A 21887-nucleotide genomic window follows, 5' to 3' on the forward strand; every position below is an offset into this window, starting at 1 on the left:
AGATGCTCTTTGACCTGAACAGAAAAAGAACCATTGGAAAAGCACCATTTTGTAAAAAGATTGGATTTGTGAGAGAAAGAGCGAGAGAGAGAGAGAGAAAGAAAAGATTTGATTTGTGGCTGGACAACTAGATCAAGTGGCCTTGCGATAAGGCACAGAAAGACAGAAATAGAAAACACACACCGATTATTTGCTCAATTTGTGTAATGATTCCTTTGATTTTGGTACGCCTCTCCCCCTTCCGTTGTTCTTTTCTCTTTTGGAAGAGTCAGCACAAAGATTCGCAAAAGCCCAGAACGAAATTAATGAAAAAGAAACGAAAAGAAATGTATTATCAAAAGAAGAAAAAAGAAATTTAGAAGACATATTGTACAATTGATTTGTAATGTAACGCATTCGAATACAGGAAATAATTTTGTTTGTTTGTTTGTTTGATAAAGTGAATGATTTACGAAACGAACGATGAAATGATGACACGATGAGGTATAGATATTGATATTGATAAGATACATGTGAATAAATTTTAAATTTTAGTTGTTGTAATTTAGATATGGCCGGCCGATACTCTCACACAGCGCCAGTCGCCGATAATTTAGCTTACCAAGAAAAAGAATTCATGAGATAAACGATTTTTTTCTCTTCTGTTTTTTTTTTTTGTTGGACGAATCAATGTTTTTCCGGTCAATCTACTAACCAAACAATTTATTTTCTTTTTTTTTGTTTAAATTGAAAATCAAAATAGACATATAAAAGAAAATGGGAAATGCTTTGAACCATTATTTTTTCTTTTGCGGTGTGATTGTCTTTTAGCTTGATATATATATTTTTTTCTCTTCATTCAAATTGAAAATATCAGTATATTTTTTTCGAAATAGCAATACAAGTTCTTTTTCATCAGGAGTCTGAAAGCCGAAATTTTGGGCATTAGATAATGTTTTTTTTATATATATATGTGTGAGAAAAAAGAGAATGAGACTCAAGAGATAATTTTCAAAATTTCAATGGATCGAACACATATACACTCAGACAGTCAATTGGAATGGGAGTATTTTTTAAACATAAACATATTCAACGATGTGTAAATTCATTCATCATTATGAAAAATTTATTGATCCCCGCGTATATTAATGTGAACTTATCATTGCTTACAAAATGTTCAATTATATTGAAACAAAAACACAACAAGGAAGAAAAATCACTTGGAAATAACCTGCATTCTAATACATATTAAGTTTGAATACTAGAACGAAAGAAAAGATTTTTTTTTGTTTTGCTGAAAGGCAACATTCATTGTGATTCAAGGGAACAACTTTTTCCTCAAAAAAAAAAAAACTTTTCCAAAAAAACACACACGAAAATTAATACACATAAAACAAAATAAAAAAACCGATACAATTAAAAATCGCTTGAGAAAAAAAAAAGAAAGACCAAAACCAATTCTGTCTGCTTTTTTGAAAGGCTTGTGTTGTTTTTTTTTTTCTTTTTGTATCTAACAACACCGCATTTCCAGATACATTTCATTAATAAAATATTCATTTTGTCTTGGTTGTTAACCAATTCAGATTCAAATGGTGTTTTCAGTAATATCGGTCAACGAACAATAATGTGAAACAAACAATGTCCAAATAAATGTGAAAATACAACCAGATTTAACATCATTTTCATGTACATAGAAATAAAATGAAAAGTTTTTTTTTAAAAAGCATTTCCATTTTGCTACCATTTTTATTCAGAATTTGTACCGAAGATTTTCTTTGGAAATTTGGATTTTTTTTAAACGATTCACAGCAGTTCATTTTTGAGTTCAATCGTGCAGTTATATCGATTTTCAAAAATATCGCAATGGATCATTCAGGATATCACCACAGGATTTACATCGAAAGAAAGTCATATATCATCATGATCGAATAATTGAATACTTCAAATGACTCTTGTGAAAGAAAATATTGACTGGCTGGTTTCTTTTGGGATATTTTGACTTGATTTTTTCACGTATTGTGATTGGAATTCAACCAAGTTGGCCGGCTGGTCAAATGTATTCTTATAGGTGGATTTTTTAGTGAACAACTCTGGATCCGGAATATGAAACATTGTTGCGGCAGAAAATTTATCTGAGTTTGACTGTGTGTTTAACAAAGTGTAAGTGAGATTAACTGAAAGTGTGATAATAGTTCTTCAACTTTATTTTTATATTAACCCTTTGATGCACAATTTTTTGTTTTTGAATCATTTTGACATATGTTTTGTGCCACGATAAATAAAAACCTCATACTTAGATTTTTGAAAAATTGCGTATTTGTCGAGAAAATCGGAAAAGAGTCAAAAGTGTCAAATCACTATAAAAGCTTGAAAAAATTAAATTTCATAAAACTAATTATGCAGAAAGTTAAATTGATGTGTTTTGGTCCTACGAGTCCTAATTCGACAATTGAAAAGAATGAACAAACCCACAAGATAAGAGGAGGAAAAATGTGGAATTCTGCTATAATTTCGCATTTTTTTTACAGCAGTACATGAACAGAAAAAACTTTCCATCCAGCCATTGTAGCCTGTAAAGTATCAAATGAAAGCTAGTTCAATTCCCTACATTTGTTTCCAAACAAGAATGTAAAAATATTCAGTGGTTTCATAGCTATAGCGTCTGGCGTATCTGGTTACTTTAGGAACCGAAATGTGATAAAGGGTTAATATTCATGTCAATAGGTATTCGACAACAAAATGCACGCAGTGTTTTGACAAAATTATGCGTTCCACATCTTTAAAAATGTGAATATTGTAAATTTATCGTCCGTAATTAGAATAAAAGCAACTCCAATCTTAATGTCCTATTGTATGTCAAAAGCTGCAATTGATTAATTTACCAAGTGCTGCTCGATCGATTTGTCACAAACAAGCACCGGTTCGGACATAGAAATAAGTTTACCTAGATGTTCTATACTGTATAATCATAGCCATCGTATAGGTATCACCAGAGCCATCGTTGTTTGCTGTATACTGTATTCATACACACACGTCTCGCAATGCAAGATCGCCCGTTAATACGTCCGTCGCACGGTCGTCCGTATGCGTCTATGCTTTGCATATTTATCTTGCATATTTCTATATCCGAACCGGTGCTTGGTCACAAAAACAAATTCAATTCATTGAATCCAGCCATGAAAATATTCAACTTATCATCAACATGAAACTCTCGAATTCATGATAAAACTTCAACGAATCCTCGTCGATATCAAAAAACTTTTTATAGATTGTGCCAAAATTCCTCAAACACAATGTCTGTGTATCGTATAGAACATGACCGTTTGAATTTTCAGAAGATTTTGAAATTTAAATGGAAAAGTAAAAAGAAAGAATTCAAAAGAAAAGAAAAATCGCTCGTTACAGGTTTAATCGGAAGAAAATCATTTGACCATAGGCTACTTCGATGAGTCTTGCTGATAAGCTTGCCACCGGGAATAAATATCGGTGATTAAAGTTTGGTTATTGGCTAATAAGCCGCCTATCAATGCTTACTCAAATTTCACTTAGTAAATGTACAGAACGGAAAGTTTATGAAAAATTAATGCATCCATCGAAAATTGCCACTTATTGTGGGTGGCAAAAATGGCAGGTGGAAAATGGCAGTTTTTGGCTTTTACGAAAGGAAAATCGAGCGTGCTAAATTCCATTTTTCAAGTGTTTGAAAACATATGTTACGACATCAATTTATTTCAACATAAAATCTTAAGCGATAAATGTAATCTAAATAGGCAGACAACAGCACCGATAACCAATAATATACCCGTTAGTGTTGAAGAGCCACAAAATGGTATAATATACAAACTGGTTGTATTAATTTGGTGTTGTCACCACACATTCAAAATATACGGTGTGCAATGTAAAGGATCTTCCTGAGGGGCATGCAAATTGAAAATTAAGTGTTATTTGATTGTATTGTCAAACCATCTGCAAACGTACCTCATTTTCTACCTTATTCTTCATTTACATTTTTATTTTTCGCTTCTGTTCCGATTTCTCGCTGTAAACAATAGAGCACACAATGACTTGGAAAAAAGGGGTGTCACACATGATAGTTTCACGTATATTCACTATCTCTTTTCCCTGTGTTTTTTTTGTCCTCTAATTTGTTGTTGTTTTTCGTCGACCCTCCTGGTTTTATGCATATTATATCACACGAAGCATGTGTTTCTCTCACTCTCTCTCTCTCTCTCTCTCTCTCTCTCTCGGCCAGTTTTAATTTTATTGTCGTAATAATGTTGATATTGTTAACTGCAACCCCTACTACCACACGGTAAGAGCAACGTACGTTCAAGTGCACAGTGTGTGCTATATCCTCATATAGAGCCACTATGAACACACAAATACAGGTGTTTACTGGCAAATATATATGACTATAATAGTAACGGTAACATTAAAACAACAATATTCGTATGAATAACAATCAAATGCGGCTTGAGTCAAGTTACGTTTGCAAGTGAGAGTGGATAGAACGGACAGAAAATAATACGTAAACGCAAAAGTCCATTTTTTTGGGTCAGTTTGAGCCAAAATTTATTGAACACTTTCCACTGACTCAACAATATCAATAGAAGAAATTATGGCATATTCAAAGATTGTGTACACTGAACGAACGTGGAAAAAAAATGTGAAGAATTCAAGGACATTGAGAAATTGAAATATCAAATGGCAACACCGTTGTGTGGTGAAATAACGGTTGAATCAATCTCACATCGAATTCTTGTGATTTAAATAGTAAATGCAAATTGCGTAAATATGAAGAAAAAAAATTTACATTAATTAAATGTTCTGATGGCAATTAAAGTGTTTTTAACAACAAAGTTTTGTTCTTTCACTTTGAGTTCAAAGAAATTAGAATTTTAGAAGAAATATTTTGCCGTTATTAAAAGGCAAATTGTGAAAAGTGGTTGAAATTGTTTTGCTGAAAATTGTTTAAAGAAAAATTAAACAAGTGATTCACACCAAAAGTGGTCATTTACGGTAGCGTGGCTTGGCCAATTGGTTTGCATCTATGCTTTGTGGTCATTCAATTCACCATCGACCATACTGGCAGAGTCCACCTACGACGTAGGTCCTACGTTGTAATTGTTTTCGGTTTAATTGTGAACGCTACTTTCAGCTCGATACGAATCAAACGTCGACACTCACATTTGGACAACAAACAAAACCACAATCAAAACGTTGACCAAAGCAACCGCTGTGGATGCCGTGTTTTTACCCTACAATTGTATTGACAACGCGTTCCCATTTTACTGGCCACTAATCGAAAACGGTTTCCATTTTTCCCGTTCGTTTCACGATTTTTTTTTCTGTGTTCTGGTGTAAATACGTGTATCGTGAGAGTCTTAATTTTGTTAAGTTTCGAGCCAATCGCGCGCGGTGCGGTCATTAGTGGTAGTGTATGTTCGCTCGTTCGCTCGCTTGCTTGTTCGCTCACGCTCCTTCGTCCGCGGTATGAACGATTGAAACGAAAAGTGACTCACAATTGCTAATGGTCAACTGTACTTGTGCACCGCATAATTTCACCCGTCCTGTTCCTGTGTGCTGCCGAGCTGCGAGTTGTCGTTGTCGTTGTTAGCAATTTTTTTTTTATTTCTTTTACAAATTTATATATATATATATATGTGATATATTCCAAGGAACGGTGGTATCGATCCTTTTTTTTCGGTTCGCTTTCAGTTCGAAATGAAACGAACGGTGTGCTACGGCTACATACACGACACACACTTGCACACATAATCCAAATCACACGTACGCGTTTCAAATAAATACGTCGAACCGAAATTTTTTTTTAGTTGGTTAAAAAACGACTCAGAACAAGTGCTCACTTTAACATTTAAAAAATAAGGAGAAGAAGAAGAAAAAAAAACGGAAAAGAAAGGCGTCAAGCGTCCTTTTCTTCACGGCGAAAAATTACAAGGAAAATCTGAAACGAAATTATTGTGAATCATTGCTCAATTTATTGTGATGCGCATTTAAATTTTGTCGAAAACCTCAATTCGTTTGATATAAAATGCTAGATGAATACTTTAGTTTGTTGTAAATTATCATTAAATTCTGCGTGAAATAAGTGAATCGGCCGTAGTGTATATAGTGAAGTGGTGTGCTACTAAATGAAAAATTTCCAATTCCACCAAAGATAAATCGTCATATATTTTTTTGGTGAATTAAATTGTGTCCTTGACGAAATATCGCCGTGATCATTGTGAGGGAATAGAAAAAAAAGTGAAAAAAAACGAAATAAATTGAGTTGAAATCGAAATTGAATCGTAGAAACGATGATTCCATCGGTTCAATTTCAATCGTTTAATGATACATTGACCACCACCATACATAAGGATTATTTGGATAAATTTGATATGCCCATTGTGTCAAGCCTTAATTCGGACGACGATATTCAATTGTCTGACCAAAGCACCATCACCACCATCAACAACACCATCACCACAACCACCACCACCGCCGCCAGCACACAGTTCAATAGTGATCAAATATTAATGCATCAAATTGAGTTTAGTGATTCAGAAATTGCAATATCACAAGATTGTCATTCAATTGAACTTGAAACGAGCGACGAAATGATCGCTACATGTGATGACATCGCTCAAAATCAGTACATCAATTACACAATCATTGGCAATGGTTTGATTTTAATTGAAGGTCCACAAATGGATTTTGACGATGAAACCAAAAATAGTAGCAATAATTTAAGAGCATTAAAAGGTACGTCGACCATTTTTCGTTCATTCTTTATCGCCACTCTGTGCTTTGGCTGCAATTTGTTATGCATATTTGCTATCGTAACTGTCCCATTTCTATATTCAATAGGTATCGATTTATTGGTAACGGTAAAAAATGACAACGAAGACGATGACGACCACCACCACCATCATCATCACCACACGACGAAAATCGAAGCGTTGGAGGAAGAAGAAGAAGAAGTAGAGGAGGAGGAAGAGATAGAAAATGAAACCTGCGAGGAATTTCATTCTGAATTAGACGAAATGAATGTGGTGAAACAGGAAGAAATCATTGACAAGTGCGAAGTGAAACAGGAAATAATTGAACAGTGCGTTTCCACGTCGCAAACACGCACATTAACCACCACAGTGGATCAACATCATCGACCCGGTATGACCACCCAAGTGGATAACAACAATGATGACGACGATGATGACGACAGTTCATCGGAACATGAACTCACCAACTTGGGCTGGTTGATTGATCTCAAAAATCTCGCCCAATGGCCAGTCGATTCAAACTCCGTCAATCGCAAAAATTCCAACGCCAATTCACATTCAACACTTGTCAATGGCATTACCAGTTGTATTATGAACGATATTGATGACGAACAACATGCCGCCGCTCCAGTAATCAGCGAAAAAGACTTGTCCGAAGAACGATTCAAAAAATTCACAATCCAAGTTAAACAGTGAGTTGAACGCATGTGTGAATAATACATAAGTTTTGAATTTTTCGCTTTGTGATTAATATTCCAATCGATTTGGAAAACGGGAAAAAAATGATAACAAATACAAATTTTGTGCCAATTGCAGAAGCCAAAAAAATTATGCCGAACGTGAGAGAATCTATAAAATGGATCCATTGGAAAAGCCACCATTTAATTATGCTCAAATCATCGCCATGGCTATGATGGACCGAGGACGCATGACACTTAAGGATATTTGCAAATGGATCCAAGAGCATTTCGCATACTTTCGATACAATAAAAATTGGAATGTAAGCAAAGACTGTTTCTGTTCAAATTTTCCATTTTTTTTTTTCAATAACAGTCATTAGTGAATAGTTGATTTAATGATTGGATTTTTGAGTCATCGCACCATATGTCATTCCAATGGAATTAATCAAAAGATGTATGGCCAATGAAAATGACGTATGAATGATTTTGAATATTAAATTGCTCTTTTCAGAATTCAATACGTCACAATTTGTCATTGCATTTTTGTTTCACCAAAATTGCGCGTGATAAAACCGAAAAGGGGAAAGGAGGTTACTGGGAACTATCCATGAATGCCACAAAAAGCGAAAAGAAACGTGTACGCAATCGACGAAAGCACCGTGATGACGGCAGCCGTGTGTCTCAACCGCATCGAAATCGACTTCCACCACGACGAAACATACAGAGATCATCATCAGCCACGAGTACCAAACCATCGAACAATTCCACTAAATTGAAGTGTACACCAGCGTTAAGCATCACCACAAATGACAGTTGTAACGGTTTGTATTTTCAATATTTTTTCATTGGATATTTCCAACCCTTTGCCGACCCTTTCGTAATATCGAGCATGAATCCTTGTTTTCATAAATGGAAACTCATTTTTGAAAAAAAAATCCCAACAAGGGCATTGCACCATTGAAGTTAATTGTCATTTAAAATGCTTATAATTATCGATAATTATTATGAATAGAATTGGTTGTAAATTGAACAACATTCGTTTTCTGTCTGTCATCAAAAAAAAAAATAGTGAGTTCAGCTAGCGATGGTTCATCGTCCATGTGTTCGGGCAACGGGATGACAGACGATACGAAGAACATGTGGTCGGAAATACACGGCATAACGAATACGCATTTCATGCAATCGCTGCACAATTCCGTTCATCATGAGCAACTCGAACATGAGCTCATCAGCGATGTGATCACAAATGATTTGGTCATCATAAACGGTTCCGATTTGGATCAATCCAGCAACGATATGATTCGTTGCAATTTCGATAAAACCAGTAGCCAAACAACTGACCGCTATTTCGTTGATCATGATTCACATAAACAACATCTTCCCGGTGCCAATGGAAATGTGCTTGTCGAATCAAGTATAACGGCCGCTATTTTGAATGATTCATCCAATGAGGTGAGTTTTGTTATGCATAATTATTGAATTGATTCAGGCATTCTGTACATTAGAATCGGTCTCAAGTCGAATCAATTCGTTTCTTTTTTTTCGTTGATTCAATGGAGGTAATTTTTCTGTTATTCGTTCTGATGGAATTGCATTTTTTTGCTATTTTTTTTTAAATGTAAAGCATTTTTCTTCACTTTTGTCAAGAAAATAGCATTTTTGAGATTTCCATCATAGAATAACACTTTGAACAATTTGAAATTATTAGATAAATTTAAAATTCAAACCATTTGAATTATGTTCGAACAAACGTCTTAAGAAAATCTCCAGTTAATAAACGCCAAATTTCCAAATTTTTCCATTCAGACATTCATCAAAGGTGGTCTCGATCAGCAAACCAATTTACTGAGCGGTGTGACAATTACAACAGCTGCATCTACATCGAATGTAATCGTCGAACCGATGCCATACTCGTTGTCGCATATGGATACAGTCATTGACATCGACCATGAATTTGGCAATTTGGTCAATATGGCCGATCCGGAGTTAACCGTGGACGGTTTCTTCGACTATGGTAGTTGGTAGGCAAATTGTACACCTGTTTCACCTGCTGTGTGATGATCAAACTAGGTAAAAATCCAAAATCCAAAATGCCTTTAAACGATTCCATCCACAAAAGATCTCTCCCTTGCCATTGACCTCCCATCCCCCTCAGAATAATTATCATTATAATCCAAAAAGAATAAAAAAGAGAACAGAGTTAAGATTTGAAGATGCGTACAACGGAGCACGCACAGTATACAAAACAAAATGTGCCTAACCTTATGGAAAAATGAAAAAAAAAACAATTATTATTACTTACTGTTACAAAAATCATCATAGAAAACAATTGCTCAACTTCTAGAACATATAGAGTGAGTTAGCTAGTTTATATATATATATATATATATACCATAGGCACTTTTATATTAGACGTTCGAATTTAGAACAAAGAAAAAGAAGAACGGTAGAAATTATTCATATTCAGTTTATAGAGTAGGCTTACGATGAAGTCGACGAATGGAAATGACTTAATGACAAGAGATGCGCTCGTTCACCTATATGAGAGTCGTTTTCATCTCTCGTATGTCTCGAACGTCACTTTTATATCGTTTGTTTTATTTTTTTTATTGAGCCATTTATCCATTGGCGATTTTGTCCAGGCCTTGTAATAAAATAAAAAGTGGTTTTTCGATTTGAAGAGCAAATCGAACCATTTTATTATCACCTAAATTCTTACAGAACATAACGGGTATGATCTAAGCGCTTTTCAAATAGACGGTATTTTAATTTATTGGATTTTCAATTTATTTCAAAACCTTTTTCTTTCCCATCAAGTGAGTAGGATTTTTATGTTCCAAGAGCAAAAACACAACATATTTACATACTGATTAGACAAGCATTAGGACAGTAATTAGCAATAAAAAAAAAATAAAATTTAGCTGTAAAATTGGATTTTTGCTCAACATTCACAAATCAAGTGAAAATTTTGGCCAACAGCTACCAGAAAGATAAAAAAATAAGTAATGGCAGACCAATCGACAATTTTCACAAAAGAAAACATTCGAAACCATTGTGCCGTTTACTCATGATATATATACTTGTGCCATAATAATGTATGCGATTCGATTATATGCTCGGGGCGATTAAAATTTTTGTAAAATGACCGAAAAAAATTTCAATGCAGAATGAAAATTTTGTGCCTTACAACAAGAACCAACGGCAACAATTCAACAATTTCAACGAATACAAGTCATAGGTTAAAGGTAGACATACATTGCAGACAATACCGAAAAAATGTGATTAGTGAGAAGCGTCATGCAAATGAATGAAGAAGAAATAAAAGAAGAAAAACACGCGCGCCGAGCATGTAAATGAAGTCAGAATTATTCATTATAAGTTCCAATTTGTGAAACTGAGTTAAAATAGACTTTACTCCATAATTTCACAAGCATTGACAGACATTGTGCAGATGCCATCATAATGAAAACAAAATATTGTATGGCTTGTTTTCGTTTCATTTTTTTTTCTTATCGAAATGAGTATGACAAGCAATTTCGGCAATACAGAGAGAGAGAGAGAGAGAAAATTTCGGCAATCAAAAAAGCCTAAAGTAACATGCATGCAATAAATTAAAAGAAAACACACATTTACATCGAGACTTCATTGCCACTTGCAAGACACATTGCTGAAATTGTCAATTAAATCAATTGTACGTCATGGTTTTTCTTTTCTCGGTCGGTCCTTTAAAACTGAAAACGCAATTTAAACCAATGGAAGAAACAAGAACGAATGTTTTTTTTAAGTTTAAGAGCATTAGGAATAAAGCAGAGACAGTGATTTTGTGTTTATTTTACATCGTTTCATTTTTTTTTCTTCGTTTGTTGTGGAAGTGAAAAGCCGATTTTTTTTTAGTCAATAGAATTAAGTGCACACATTTGTAATTTATTTGCTCAATGTCCGTTGGAAAAAAAAACATATGTATGGAATTTGTAATTGGAATACCTATAGTATAAAGCATAAAACGGTAGACATCTTTTTTTTATTTTCCCTTTGTGAGGTGGAATATTCTATGCAAATGAGTCCAAATGAATGTCGGTTTTGCAACCTTCTACTCGATATTGTTTTTGTGGATCGTTTTTGCAACCCAAATATCATTTAGCTGATCATCGATGGGATTTGATTCGAGAAAAAAAAACTATGGCAAAAATAAATACGTGTTTGAGACGAGAAAAAAAAACTTTGAACATCCTGTGTGTGTGCCGCGCTGAATTCTTATGCAATTATTAACGACATCCAAAACGAACGAATTCCAGGAAGAAAGGAACAATCTGAGAATGGCAACAATCGTTTTGTTTCGACCCGAATAGATACAACGTACACAAATCAAGCTAATGTTTGCTGCGGCACGAAATAGAACTGCTTATTTTCTTGAGCTGCTTGTTTTCGAGGTTTTAGTGATCATAAATCGACCTTTTTTGGGATTATTGACTAATTATATCAGAGCAATAGAGATCTAACCGCAAGGGAAAAATTGAATGTGAAACGAACCAGAAGATGAATAGAGAGGAGAAAAAAAACACATGAATTATAATGGACTGGAGGATCGTGTTATTGACGAAGTCTAGTCAAACAATTTAACGATTTCTTTTTTTTTCTGCTTCACCGTTGCACTAGACTTGTTTCGGATTTTCTTCGTCGTCGTCGACGTCTGTTTTTTTCTTTCTTGAATGGGATTTGTTCCAGTTGATTGTTTTTAGAAGAAGCCAACGCTGTTGAGTGAGAGACGATAATGGTTAATTTAAAGGAGTAAATGCGTGCTATGTATTGCTGTAACAACAAATGAAACTAATTTTCTTGCACGTAAGATGATGTTTCGAAGGAAAATTTTTTATTGTTGACGGTTGTTGTTCAATGAGTGCGTCATCACTTCGACTCGTTTCTTTCGGTCTCTTCTTCTAAATGTAAATTTCGTGGAAGCATTAGAGCCCTTTCTTACTAATTTAGAGATGTTGTTGTTGTTACAAATTTTCGATCACTTTTGATCGCATTTGAAAATGAAGCGCACTAGTTTCACGGCTGCAATGAATGGATAATTTACGATCGAAAACGAATAGAGAGAGTGAAATGGAGAACGAAAGGGAGAGAAAAGAATGAGAGAGAGGAAGAGATTGAGAGAGAGAGAGAGAGAGAGATCAAGAGGGAGAGAGAGAAGAGAGAGAAAAAAGGGAACAAAAACACACCTACATGCAATGGGTCAATGTTGCTGGATTAAATATCGGGCATTGTGCACGGTGTACGAGATACATTTTTGTTTCTAATGTTCACCTTTTGGTTTCTCTTCGATGTTTTTCGAAAGCATTAAATAAGAGAGTGAATGAAGAGAGAGAGAGAGAGAGGGAGTGTGTGTGTGCTGGGACCTCACAAAACTACCAATAAATTGTGTTCGTCAACAATGACCATGTAACTGGTCACATTTTTATGAATTTGAAATGATGGGAGAAAAGATAGCAAGAATTGTTGTGATCGAGAGCGGGTCCCGCCGATCGAAGTCAGTCGTTTGCATTATTCGAGTGAACCGCTGTTTCTTTTTCTTCTTCTCTTGTTTCGTGGGTGAAATGAAAAGTACGAAATTTTTGGTGAAATTTTGTTGTTCCGGCTTGGGAATACACCTGCGTGTGAGAGAATAAAAAAAAACTGTTGCTGCCATTGTTATGAATTGTAACTTACGATATATGTTACCGACCATTGCCTAACCGTGTTATAAGTTCAGCTCACTTTATTGTTTTGCCAGCACACAATACCAGCTATACATGGCCTGGAATATAATTAGGAGTCTTTGGTTGCATTCACTACTCATTGGGTTGCTCTATTCATTGTTTTGTTGATTTTTTTTCTTCTCTTTGCTGATTCAGCCGAACATGTCTTAAAATACAAAAACTTTTTGTTTCCATTCATTGATGTGAGAAAATGACGCGCAACTACACGGCATCACGAAATGTGTCTCACTTTCAGAGAGATCTGTTTTTGTGTTTGGTATGAACGGAATGAAACGGTTGTTTTTTGCAAACAAGGCGACGTATTTCAGGTGAATGAAGAAGCCAGAAGAACTTTCATTCCCACTTTGAGAAAATGCTTTCAACCACTTACGATCTAATGAATCAATTTAAACATTAAAATTCCATGTAACGACTAAAATACAGCAGAAACTTATTTTCAATTAAATTCTGCAGCTCAGAATATTTGTTGGCGCAGACAAATGGATTTTTTGTGCAGACAAAAATGAATTCTTCGAAGCATTCTCGTACACAATTCATCAAAAATCAAAATATTCTCTCGACTACTGCAAACAAAAACCATGCAAATTGCAAACAATTCTCGAATTCGAAGAGAGAGAGAAACTGCGAAAAATTCATGAAATTCTTGAAAGAGCCCCGACAATTATGATCTTTTCGAGTGTTTAGTACGTAGACAATCAATCATTTTCCAAGCGTCAATTCCAGAGAAGAAGAAATAAGAAATGATAATGGCAATTGGGTTCCGTGTTGTTCAAGCTTGGTCTGCACAAGTGCCGTGCACAATTTATGAATGAAATTCGTTGAATACACAGCAGTACGTGTGTTTGTGTGATCGTGCGGCAAGTGCGAGATGGGGCAGAGAGACGAAGAAAAATAAAGCACACACACATCGAGAGAGATCCAGAGACAGAGAGTGAGATGGAGAAGAAATGCTCTGTACCCGAACTGAATCGTCCATAGTAATACACAGAGTTGAAAATTGGAAGTAAATTTTTTGAGCATTCTTTGGATGGTTCATTCAAAAAAAAAGCAGAAAGAAAGCAAAGCGACCACTCACACTTACTCTCACACACACACACAACGACTGGCACAGACACAACAAGTGATGAGATCTGGTGCATGTGAGCGAATGGCATGAAAAAGCAAATGCTGAAAGAGAGAGAAAAAGAGACATAGCAAGAAAGATAGATATACACTTACACACTAGAGTTTAACTAATTTATGTGCGGAATCGAATATATCGAATAACCAATACTTCTGAATGGTTCCATTCTTTATAGTTTTCTTTCCGTTTCTCTTACCTTTTTGTTGATTATATTCCTCAATGTTGATTACCGTGTGCTGTGCATGCATGTATGTATGTGCGTGTTGTTGTTTTGTTTTTTTTCTTCATCTTACCTTGGCTTGACTCTCCTTCTTTTCTCTATCTTCGGACTTGTTGTTGATTTGTTGTGTGTGTACTTTTTTCGTTCATTCGTTCATTCGTTCATTCGTTCATTCGTTCAAGTTAGTGAACGTTAAAACTCAGAATACGGCTTACATTCATCTCGATCTAAAGCATATCGAGAGAAGAGCGGAGAGAAGTGCTCAGATTTACTCTTCAGTGAATCAGTGGCGTGTATCAGTTATGTATTGAGTTGCAGACAGAATGCGGCGGCATCAAATCACTTCAATTTCCTGAATCAAGTTGTTAACATTTAAGAGCAACAATCGGCAACAAGTGTGAAAATTTTTGTTCAGAGGGGAAAAAAAGATACAAAAAGATCAAACACTTTATTGTTACTTGTTGTTACTCAATATAACAACGTGATCGATCAATCGACATTTTGGCGATAGAATTCAGAACACAAGCCCTATTGTCAGTGACATCATCTCAGTGTTTTTTTTCCTGATAAAAAAAAGTTACGGAATTATTGTGTGTGATTAGGATACCGAGAAGTGTGTGGAATCAGTGAAACAGTGGAATAAAAATAGAGATACAAAACCGAGCCAAATCTTTGCATTGTGCATGTTCTAAGACACTTGTTATGATTACAATCAACCTGTTGATAAATTAGAATTCTGCTCAACAATTAGACATTTAATTTGGAATTTCGATTGAATGATCTAAAAAATGTGAAAAAAAAGTCCAAAACTCTTCGAAAAATATTCCAAAAATTTCAATGAACCAATAAGAGAAGAAGAAGGAAAAAAATCGTCAACGAAAAAAATATCTTCAAATCAAATAGTACAAAAAAGAACATCCTCGCACCGCTAAACTCTTTGCTTAAGCCATTTATTTGTCTTGATTTGTTTGTTTTACACGGCCTGGCTGGCGTTTCAACGAGAGGAAAAAAAATGAGCTAGAAGTGTGTTCGCTGCTTCCCGATATAAAAAGCAAATAGAAATTACCGAAGAAGAAGTAACAAGTGAAGAAAAAAAAAACACACACAAACTGTTTTCTCAAGCGCAATTGCCCCGTTGTTGTTCCAGAATCGATTTGTGAAGCGTAAATTCAGAACACTCGTCGTGAAGAGTACACAGTACAGAGCCCGAGAGACAGAGCAAAGCGAAGCGGCGCGGCCACACACAAAAAAAAAGCATACAAAGTGGAAACACACTGTAAATGGTCGAGTGTGGTGGCTTAATGTTGTTCAACATGAAGCTTCTGGTTAAATTTGCTGTTGTTGCTCTTCTAGCGTCACCGCTAGGCGTAACAGCGGTCTGTTACTTTGCAACCGAGATGCAAGGCGAGTACATCACTCAAACAACGGTTACACATATGAATCAAGTATCGTACACACATGTTAACATCACCGAAGACTCAATACCAATTTGGGGCCTGTGTCATCGTCGCATCGCCAACAATATCGTTCTGCGAATGGACTCGGATGAAACTAGCTGTTATAAATGCATTCACGTTAATTTAGTATCACGAAATGTGCTACGCATCCATACAGAGACTGAACAAGATTACGGTTCCAAATGCTATACAAATGAAGAAAAAGCGATTGCATCATGCCCCACCGATAGCATGGTCGATGATCAACCGACACAAAAAGAAATCATACTGTACAAAACACTTGAATACAATGGCGAAGAGATTAAACGTCAATATTGCCCGTTTAACGGACGATATCATTTTATGCTGACCATTGACGATGGCGGACCCGAAACCACGGGATGCGATTCGAAAAACTCCGAATTGGATAATTGCCCATCGGGTTCGGCGCTCAATTTACGATTTCGACAATGCACTTTTAATGACTATGGAGCTACGCTTGAATGCTTGGGCCAATGGAAAGGACATGAGAATCAAAACTTTGTTGCATTCATGAATACCGGCCATCAGAGCTTTGGACCGAAATATCGTTGTGCGGTTAGTTGATTCTTACTTTTTATTTCTTTTCTTTTTTTGCTGTCTTTTTTTTCTTTGCTCTTTTGGTTTCCGTTTTGTTTACATTTTCGTTCGTAAAATTTGATCCAAAAGATGCTTGTTGAATGATTTCAATGTGAAGAATCAGAATGGACTATCTTAACGATGAAAGTAAACGATAAACATGATGAATGATTTTAACCACAACATTGATTCACAACTCTTTTCATTTGACTGGTTAACAACAAAATTTGTAATTTCGAAGAAAGTTCAAAATTTTAAAAGACTCGAATTTGAATTGACAAAAATTTGAAAATGTTTGCGAAAACTTCAAAATTTCCGAATCGATCTATTCTTTGATAAAACCAAAAAGTCCGATTTTTCAAATCAACAATTTATTTTCAATTCACTTTCATCAAATCTAGACTTTCGTAAAAGATCCCGACACCAATATAATCACTGTGTCGCTAAATGCCGATTCGTTGTGTTCACCGCGCGATATGTACGATCGCAAAGAGATCTTGGAATTGTATCCGATAAAAAATCATTCATTCGACCATCAGTTGCATCAATACCAGCGTCTACCCATTTGGATGCATGGCGAATTTGAATTTTTGACCATTGATGACCATCAAATCGTATACCGTGATCAATCGTCATTTAAAACGTACACCATGAAAGCGGTTGCATATTACAACACCGCTTCCATTGATGACTCAAAAAGTGTTCGTTTGTTGACATTTAGTCAAACCCAATGTGGTAAGTGCATATACATATTTGTAGCATATATTACTTAAAACCATAAACAGAACGGAGAAAAAAAAAGTGGTTTTGCGTTGTATCTTATCTTTCGCTTTGAAGCTAATATTTGGAATGTGATTTTTGTAGGCGAAGAACAATACCATTGTGTGTCGATCCATAAACGGAGTGCAAATGTGTTGGAATTCCAAATTGGTTCAAAGACCGTACACCAAAGCTCATTAAATGATAACGGCGGAACTATTGATAGCTACCTTGGCGGCATCGAAAGCATATGCAGCGATCAATTTTTCGATAAATCACATTTCATTACACAGGCCCGATTGGATAGTACTCGCGAGCTATCGCCATGTCCAATTGATGGTGAATTTGTCGGTTTAATTCCAGATGCGGAAGATTTATGTGCGCGCCTCTGGTCGGATTGCGAGAAAAATGACACAATGAACTATCAAGTTTCAATATGTGGACATGATGAGATTTTTGATGGTTTGTTATCTTCTCTTTTTATGTCTTTTCACCAAACATCATTCTCTTTGTTTCTATTGTTTTTATGTTTGTTTTTCCAAAAGTTTTACAAAATCATTTAATACCGATTCACACACAAAAAACCAAAACAAAACAAAAATTTTGGTTGCTTATCTTTCTTTTACTATCTCATTCTCGTGTTATAATCGCATTTGAAATTCCATAATTTTTTTTTTATCTCCATTTTTTCGGTCGATTTAGAACGTAGATACCAGTGTATTGGGCAATGGACGGAGAATAACATTATTTACACGTATGCAAAACGATTGGATGTTCCGACGTACGAATGTTTTCTTGGCGCATTGGCGTCAAGTGATGAGATTTTCATCAAAGAGGCTGGCGAACATTGCCGACGTGACATCGACCCATACCGCTATTCCATGCAATTGAATAAAACGAATGCATGTCCGAAAATGGAAACAAAACATGACATTCCACCGTCACGTGAATTTGATGACAAAGACAAACAATCAACGGCTGTTGCACCCGATGAAACGGCACCATCAAATGGTGAAGTCGAGTACGAATACTTTGATAATGATAACCATCTTAATATGAATGGTAATGTGGTGTCATCGTCGACCGATTCGAAAGTGCAAGTACATGTAAAAGAAGGTGTCGTCGATATAAATCGAATTACAGTCGATGATACGCTCGCATTCCAATCGATTCATCCGAAACTTGATCTTGGTACGACCACAAAAACCGATAATAAAACTTTAACACACAATCGAAGCTATTCACAACGGAGCGATCTTATTTTAATTTCCGTTCTACTATCTCTGTCTGTACGGCTGCCGCCAAACCTTTTTATTCATTAATTCATAAGATTTTTCAATTTTTTACGATGTGTTGTGATAAGAAAACGAAAAAAAAACGAAACATAAATCTTTCTAAAAATTAAATGTAATATAGAAATTGATCGAATATGTTCCATTCAATTTGATTGCAAGACTGTTCAACGGATAGGAACGTGCTTAGAATAGGAAATGATAGAGAGAGAGAAGAGAGAGAGAGAGAGAGAGAGAGAGAGAGTGAGAGAGAGAGTGAGAGAAACGCGAGAGACGTGGAAATATGATATGCCTAATAAATTCAGAGATTGTTGCACTGTTGGCTGATGAAGAAGAATAAACTTTGTTTTCATTATTTTTTTTCTGTCATATTTCAATATTGTGTGGGTTTTTATTTGTTGTTTTAGCATTTCTATTTACATTTTGGGGTTCAAGGGTACATGTTTGTGTGTGTGTGTGTGTGCTTTACAAATGCTTGACTTTTGTGTCTTGTATTGCGTTGCTGTATGTTACCTGTTCTGTTAATCCCATATTACGCATGTTGTTCATTGAACAAGGCTACCAGAGGCTGGCTGGTCAAGAGTTCTCCAAAAAAACGACAAATATAAAGTGAGAGATTGAAATATAAAAAATGTCAACGGACAAAGATAAATTTAATATTGACTGTGTAAATAAATGGAGCCGAGAATTTTCTTTCATTTCTTTGATGTTTATATTTCATTTGTAACTCAATTGATTTGTTCGATATAATATGATCGGTGACTGCATCTAGTTTCATTTATGATGATGTCTCATCATCTGGAGAAATTATGATCGTTCTCCATTCTCCTTTTCTTTACAAGCGCTTCGATGGGCTCACTTGATCCATTGGGCATTGATGTTTGCTAACTCTTATTTTGTCAAAGAAAAAAATTCTGAATGTTCAAGTTATGTGGAGAATGAAGAATATGAAGTTGATTGTGTAAAATCGAGAATGTCGGTGTTTTATTCAGTGTCTTCAAAAAGATGCGAAAACCAAATTGTCAAAAATTCGCAGGTCCCCTGGAGAACGACCACCTCCTGTGAAGATGTGGATGGATAAACTTTGATAAAACAATTTTCCTTCTCTACATACTTAGAGTGGCCGTAACACGCGTATGACCAATTTGGCAGATTCAACAGCATTGATTATGTGCTTGCGACAATCGCCAAAACGAGATCACTTATCTAAGTCAGACCTTCGTTCAATTAAGACAAACCAATTAAGTGGGTTATCCAGCGTATCATTCTTCTTGTTTGCAAAATTAAGCAAAATCGAGGTAGTTAGTGAGTTTATTCAAAATTTGTGTTGTTATTACAAATAAGTATGAGTTTAAATTGAAGATGTTTATGCAAATAAACATTTCACAATACACGCTTAAAAGTAATGAGATCCTTAACAGAAAATGAATGGTTTGCCCTGAGTATTTTCCGAGCAACCAACAACGAATATTTTGTGCTAATAGAAACGAAAAAAAAATCCGATACTTCAAAATCATCAGCCACAAAAATGTTATCCAATATGTAATTATCCAAACGAATTGATAGATTAACAAAATCCAAAGGATATTTGTATCGCCGATCATTGCTGCACCCAGGATGTTTTTTACCAGAAAATGTTTTTTTCCTTCGTCATCAGGGTAAGTTAGGATTATTGATATAATTAATTCAATCACAAATTTGAGAGAAGTTGTAGGGGATATTTTGAAAAAAAGCAAATCAAATTGTGTGATTATGAATGATATCATTGGTCTTCTTCTTGTTGGACAGTACCCTTGATCTTCATTTTCTGATGGTTTGTGTATCGTAACTATAGCAGTTTAATTGGTTAATATTTTTTTTAATTGATTTTTTGGAATTACTCACATGAACAACTCAAAAAGAATTGCATCATAAAGATGTGGAACGTTAGCATTGGCGTAAATAACAGAATTGGTGACCAAATCATCAGTATCGAATGAAAATATCATTTTTACGGATACTGTTTAGAAATATGCAACCAAATGACGATGATAAATATTTGCCATTTGCATCTGTTCTTCTACACATGCTCATTGCCAATTGAATGGTTTGGAGCGAAAATGTAATCCAGAAAAGTTGAGCGCAAAATGTCAAATGAAAAAGGATAGCTTTATAGTTTACTATACAGTTTACTATATAGCTATCCCTTTTCCGCTCATTCATCATCGACATTTTTCCACTCAACTTTTCTGTATTACATTTTCGCTCCAAACCATTCAATTGTCAGATGTATCCCAATTTTCATATTTTTTCCCCTATATTTTTCGAAATTATTCAAGGACGAGCGTAAACCATGGCATTTATATCAGAGATCTATGCTGTACGTGAATAGGGGAAACAATTGTATGTTTACCTGCTTTTTTGTACCACAAGTCAATGACACATTAGAATATATTCGTATATACGAAAGAGCATGTATTACGAATGTTTACATCCTTTTTTCGTTTGCCCAAATACCATTCATGCGATGTTTTATCATATAGAGATTACGTCGATTACGATTTTACAAATCAGAAATCAGACACGCATATACGAGGTAGTCATTGTTTTATTGAATAAATTGTCGTTACAAAATGATGATAAATTCAAAATACAGATTTTTATTGCCATGAACTGAACACACTTGGACATATTGAACATAGATTCCTACAATTAAATCAGTTATACCACACGTTGTTGAAACTGAGTCGTTTTCCCTGAGTAATTCTTTTCATTTGCCGTAGTTTATGTTACGGTGATTTGACTCTTGTACAAACCATATCGTCGCACTAGAAAAAAACGAATATTATCAAAAGCCTCAATATCAAAATATGAAATGTGAAAAACCTGCTGAAAATGAAGTAACAAAGAAAGTCTTAATTATATTGATATCATCATCAAATTCTCTTTCAGTATTTGTCAACGTTCTGTTGCTTTTGTATTCCTGACCAAGCTCAGATGCAGGTGTTGGATTTACCCAAATGTCAATATAAGCACATTTAATTACGGACGACATCGGATGACAAGACAATATAAGTAAAAGAATAATAACAATTTTTCTATACTCTTGCTTATGCCATCGCGGATCGGTCGTTCTGTGTAGCAAAACTATACAAGAATAAATTCGATTCGTTAGTAACGGTAAAAAGAAATTATGTTCAATATTTCTAGACTACTCACATGCGAAACTTGTACACATTTGCACTATGATGAATTCACTAGAA

The 21887-nt window shown here is 35.1% G+C and overlaps 2 protein-coding genes across 2 annotated transcripts; both read left to right on the top strand.

Moving 5' to 3' along the window:
* The first annotated feature begins 6296 nt into the window (after positions 1–6296).
* LOC129574781 (uncharacterized) lies at positions 6297–9940 on the top strand. Its single transcript, XM_055457247.1, has 6 exons — positions 6297–6741; positions 6847–7450; positions 7575–7758; positions 7950–8259; positions 8508–8890; positions 9245–9940. Exons 1-6 carry the CDS (start codon positions 6297–6299, stop codon positions 9461–9463), a joined length of 2145 nt encoding a protein of 714 aa, XP_055313222.1. The 3' UTR covers positions 9464–9940.
* Positions 9941–14640: 4700 nt separating this feature from the next.
* On the top strand, positions 14641–18986 carry LOC129574650 (uncharacterized). Its single transcript, XM_055456938.1, has 4 exons — positions 14641–16573; positions 16996–17329; positions 17459–17815; positions 18056–18986. The coding sequence occupies exons 1-4, from the start codon at positions 15821–15823 to the stop codon at positions 18673–18675; spliced, it is 2064 nt and encodes a 687-aa protein (XP_055312913.1). The 5' UTR covers positions 14641–15820; the 3' UTR covers positions 18676–18986.
* The last annotated feature ends 2901 nt before the right edge of the window (positions 18987–21887 follow it).

This window comes from Sitodiplosis mosellana, unplaced genomic scaffold, assembly GCF_009176505.1.
Source record: "Sitodiplosis mosellana isolate CC-2019 unplaced genomic scaffold, AAFC_SMos_1.0 Smas_scaffold_6165, whole genome shotgun sequence".
Classification (NCBI taxonomy): domain Eukaryota; kingdom Metazoa; phylum Arthropoda; class Insecta; order Diptera; family Cecidomyiidae; genus Sitodiplosis; species Sitodiplosis mosellana.

Coding starts and splice junctions, on each gene's coding strand:
- LOC129574650 (XM_055456938.1), top strand. CDS start 15,821: ATGGTCGAGTGTGGTGGCTTAATGTTGTTCAACATGAAGCTTCTGGTT. Junction 17,330..17,458: donor ATTTAGTCAAACCCAATGTG/GTAAGTGCATAT, acceptor TGATTTTTGTAG/GCGAAGAACAATACCATTGT. Junction 17,816..18,055: donor ACATGATGAGATTTTTGATG/GTTTGTTATCTT, acceptor CGGTCGATTTAG/AACGTAGATACCAGTGTATT.
- LOC129574781 (XM_055457247.1), top strand. CDS start 6,297: ATGATTCCATCGGTTCAATTTCAATCGTTTAATGATACATTGACCACC. Junction 6,742..6,846: donor TAATTTAAGAGCATTAAAAG/GTACGTCGACCA, acceptor TATATTCAATAG/GTATCGATTTATTGGTAACG. Junction 8,260..8,507: donor CACAAATGACAGTTGTAACG/GTTTGTATTTTC, acceptor AAAAAAAAATAG/TGAGTTCAGCTAGCGATGGT.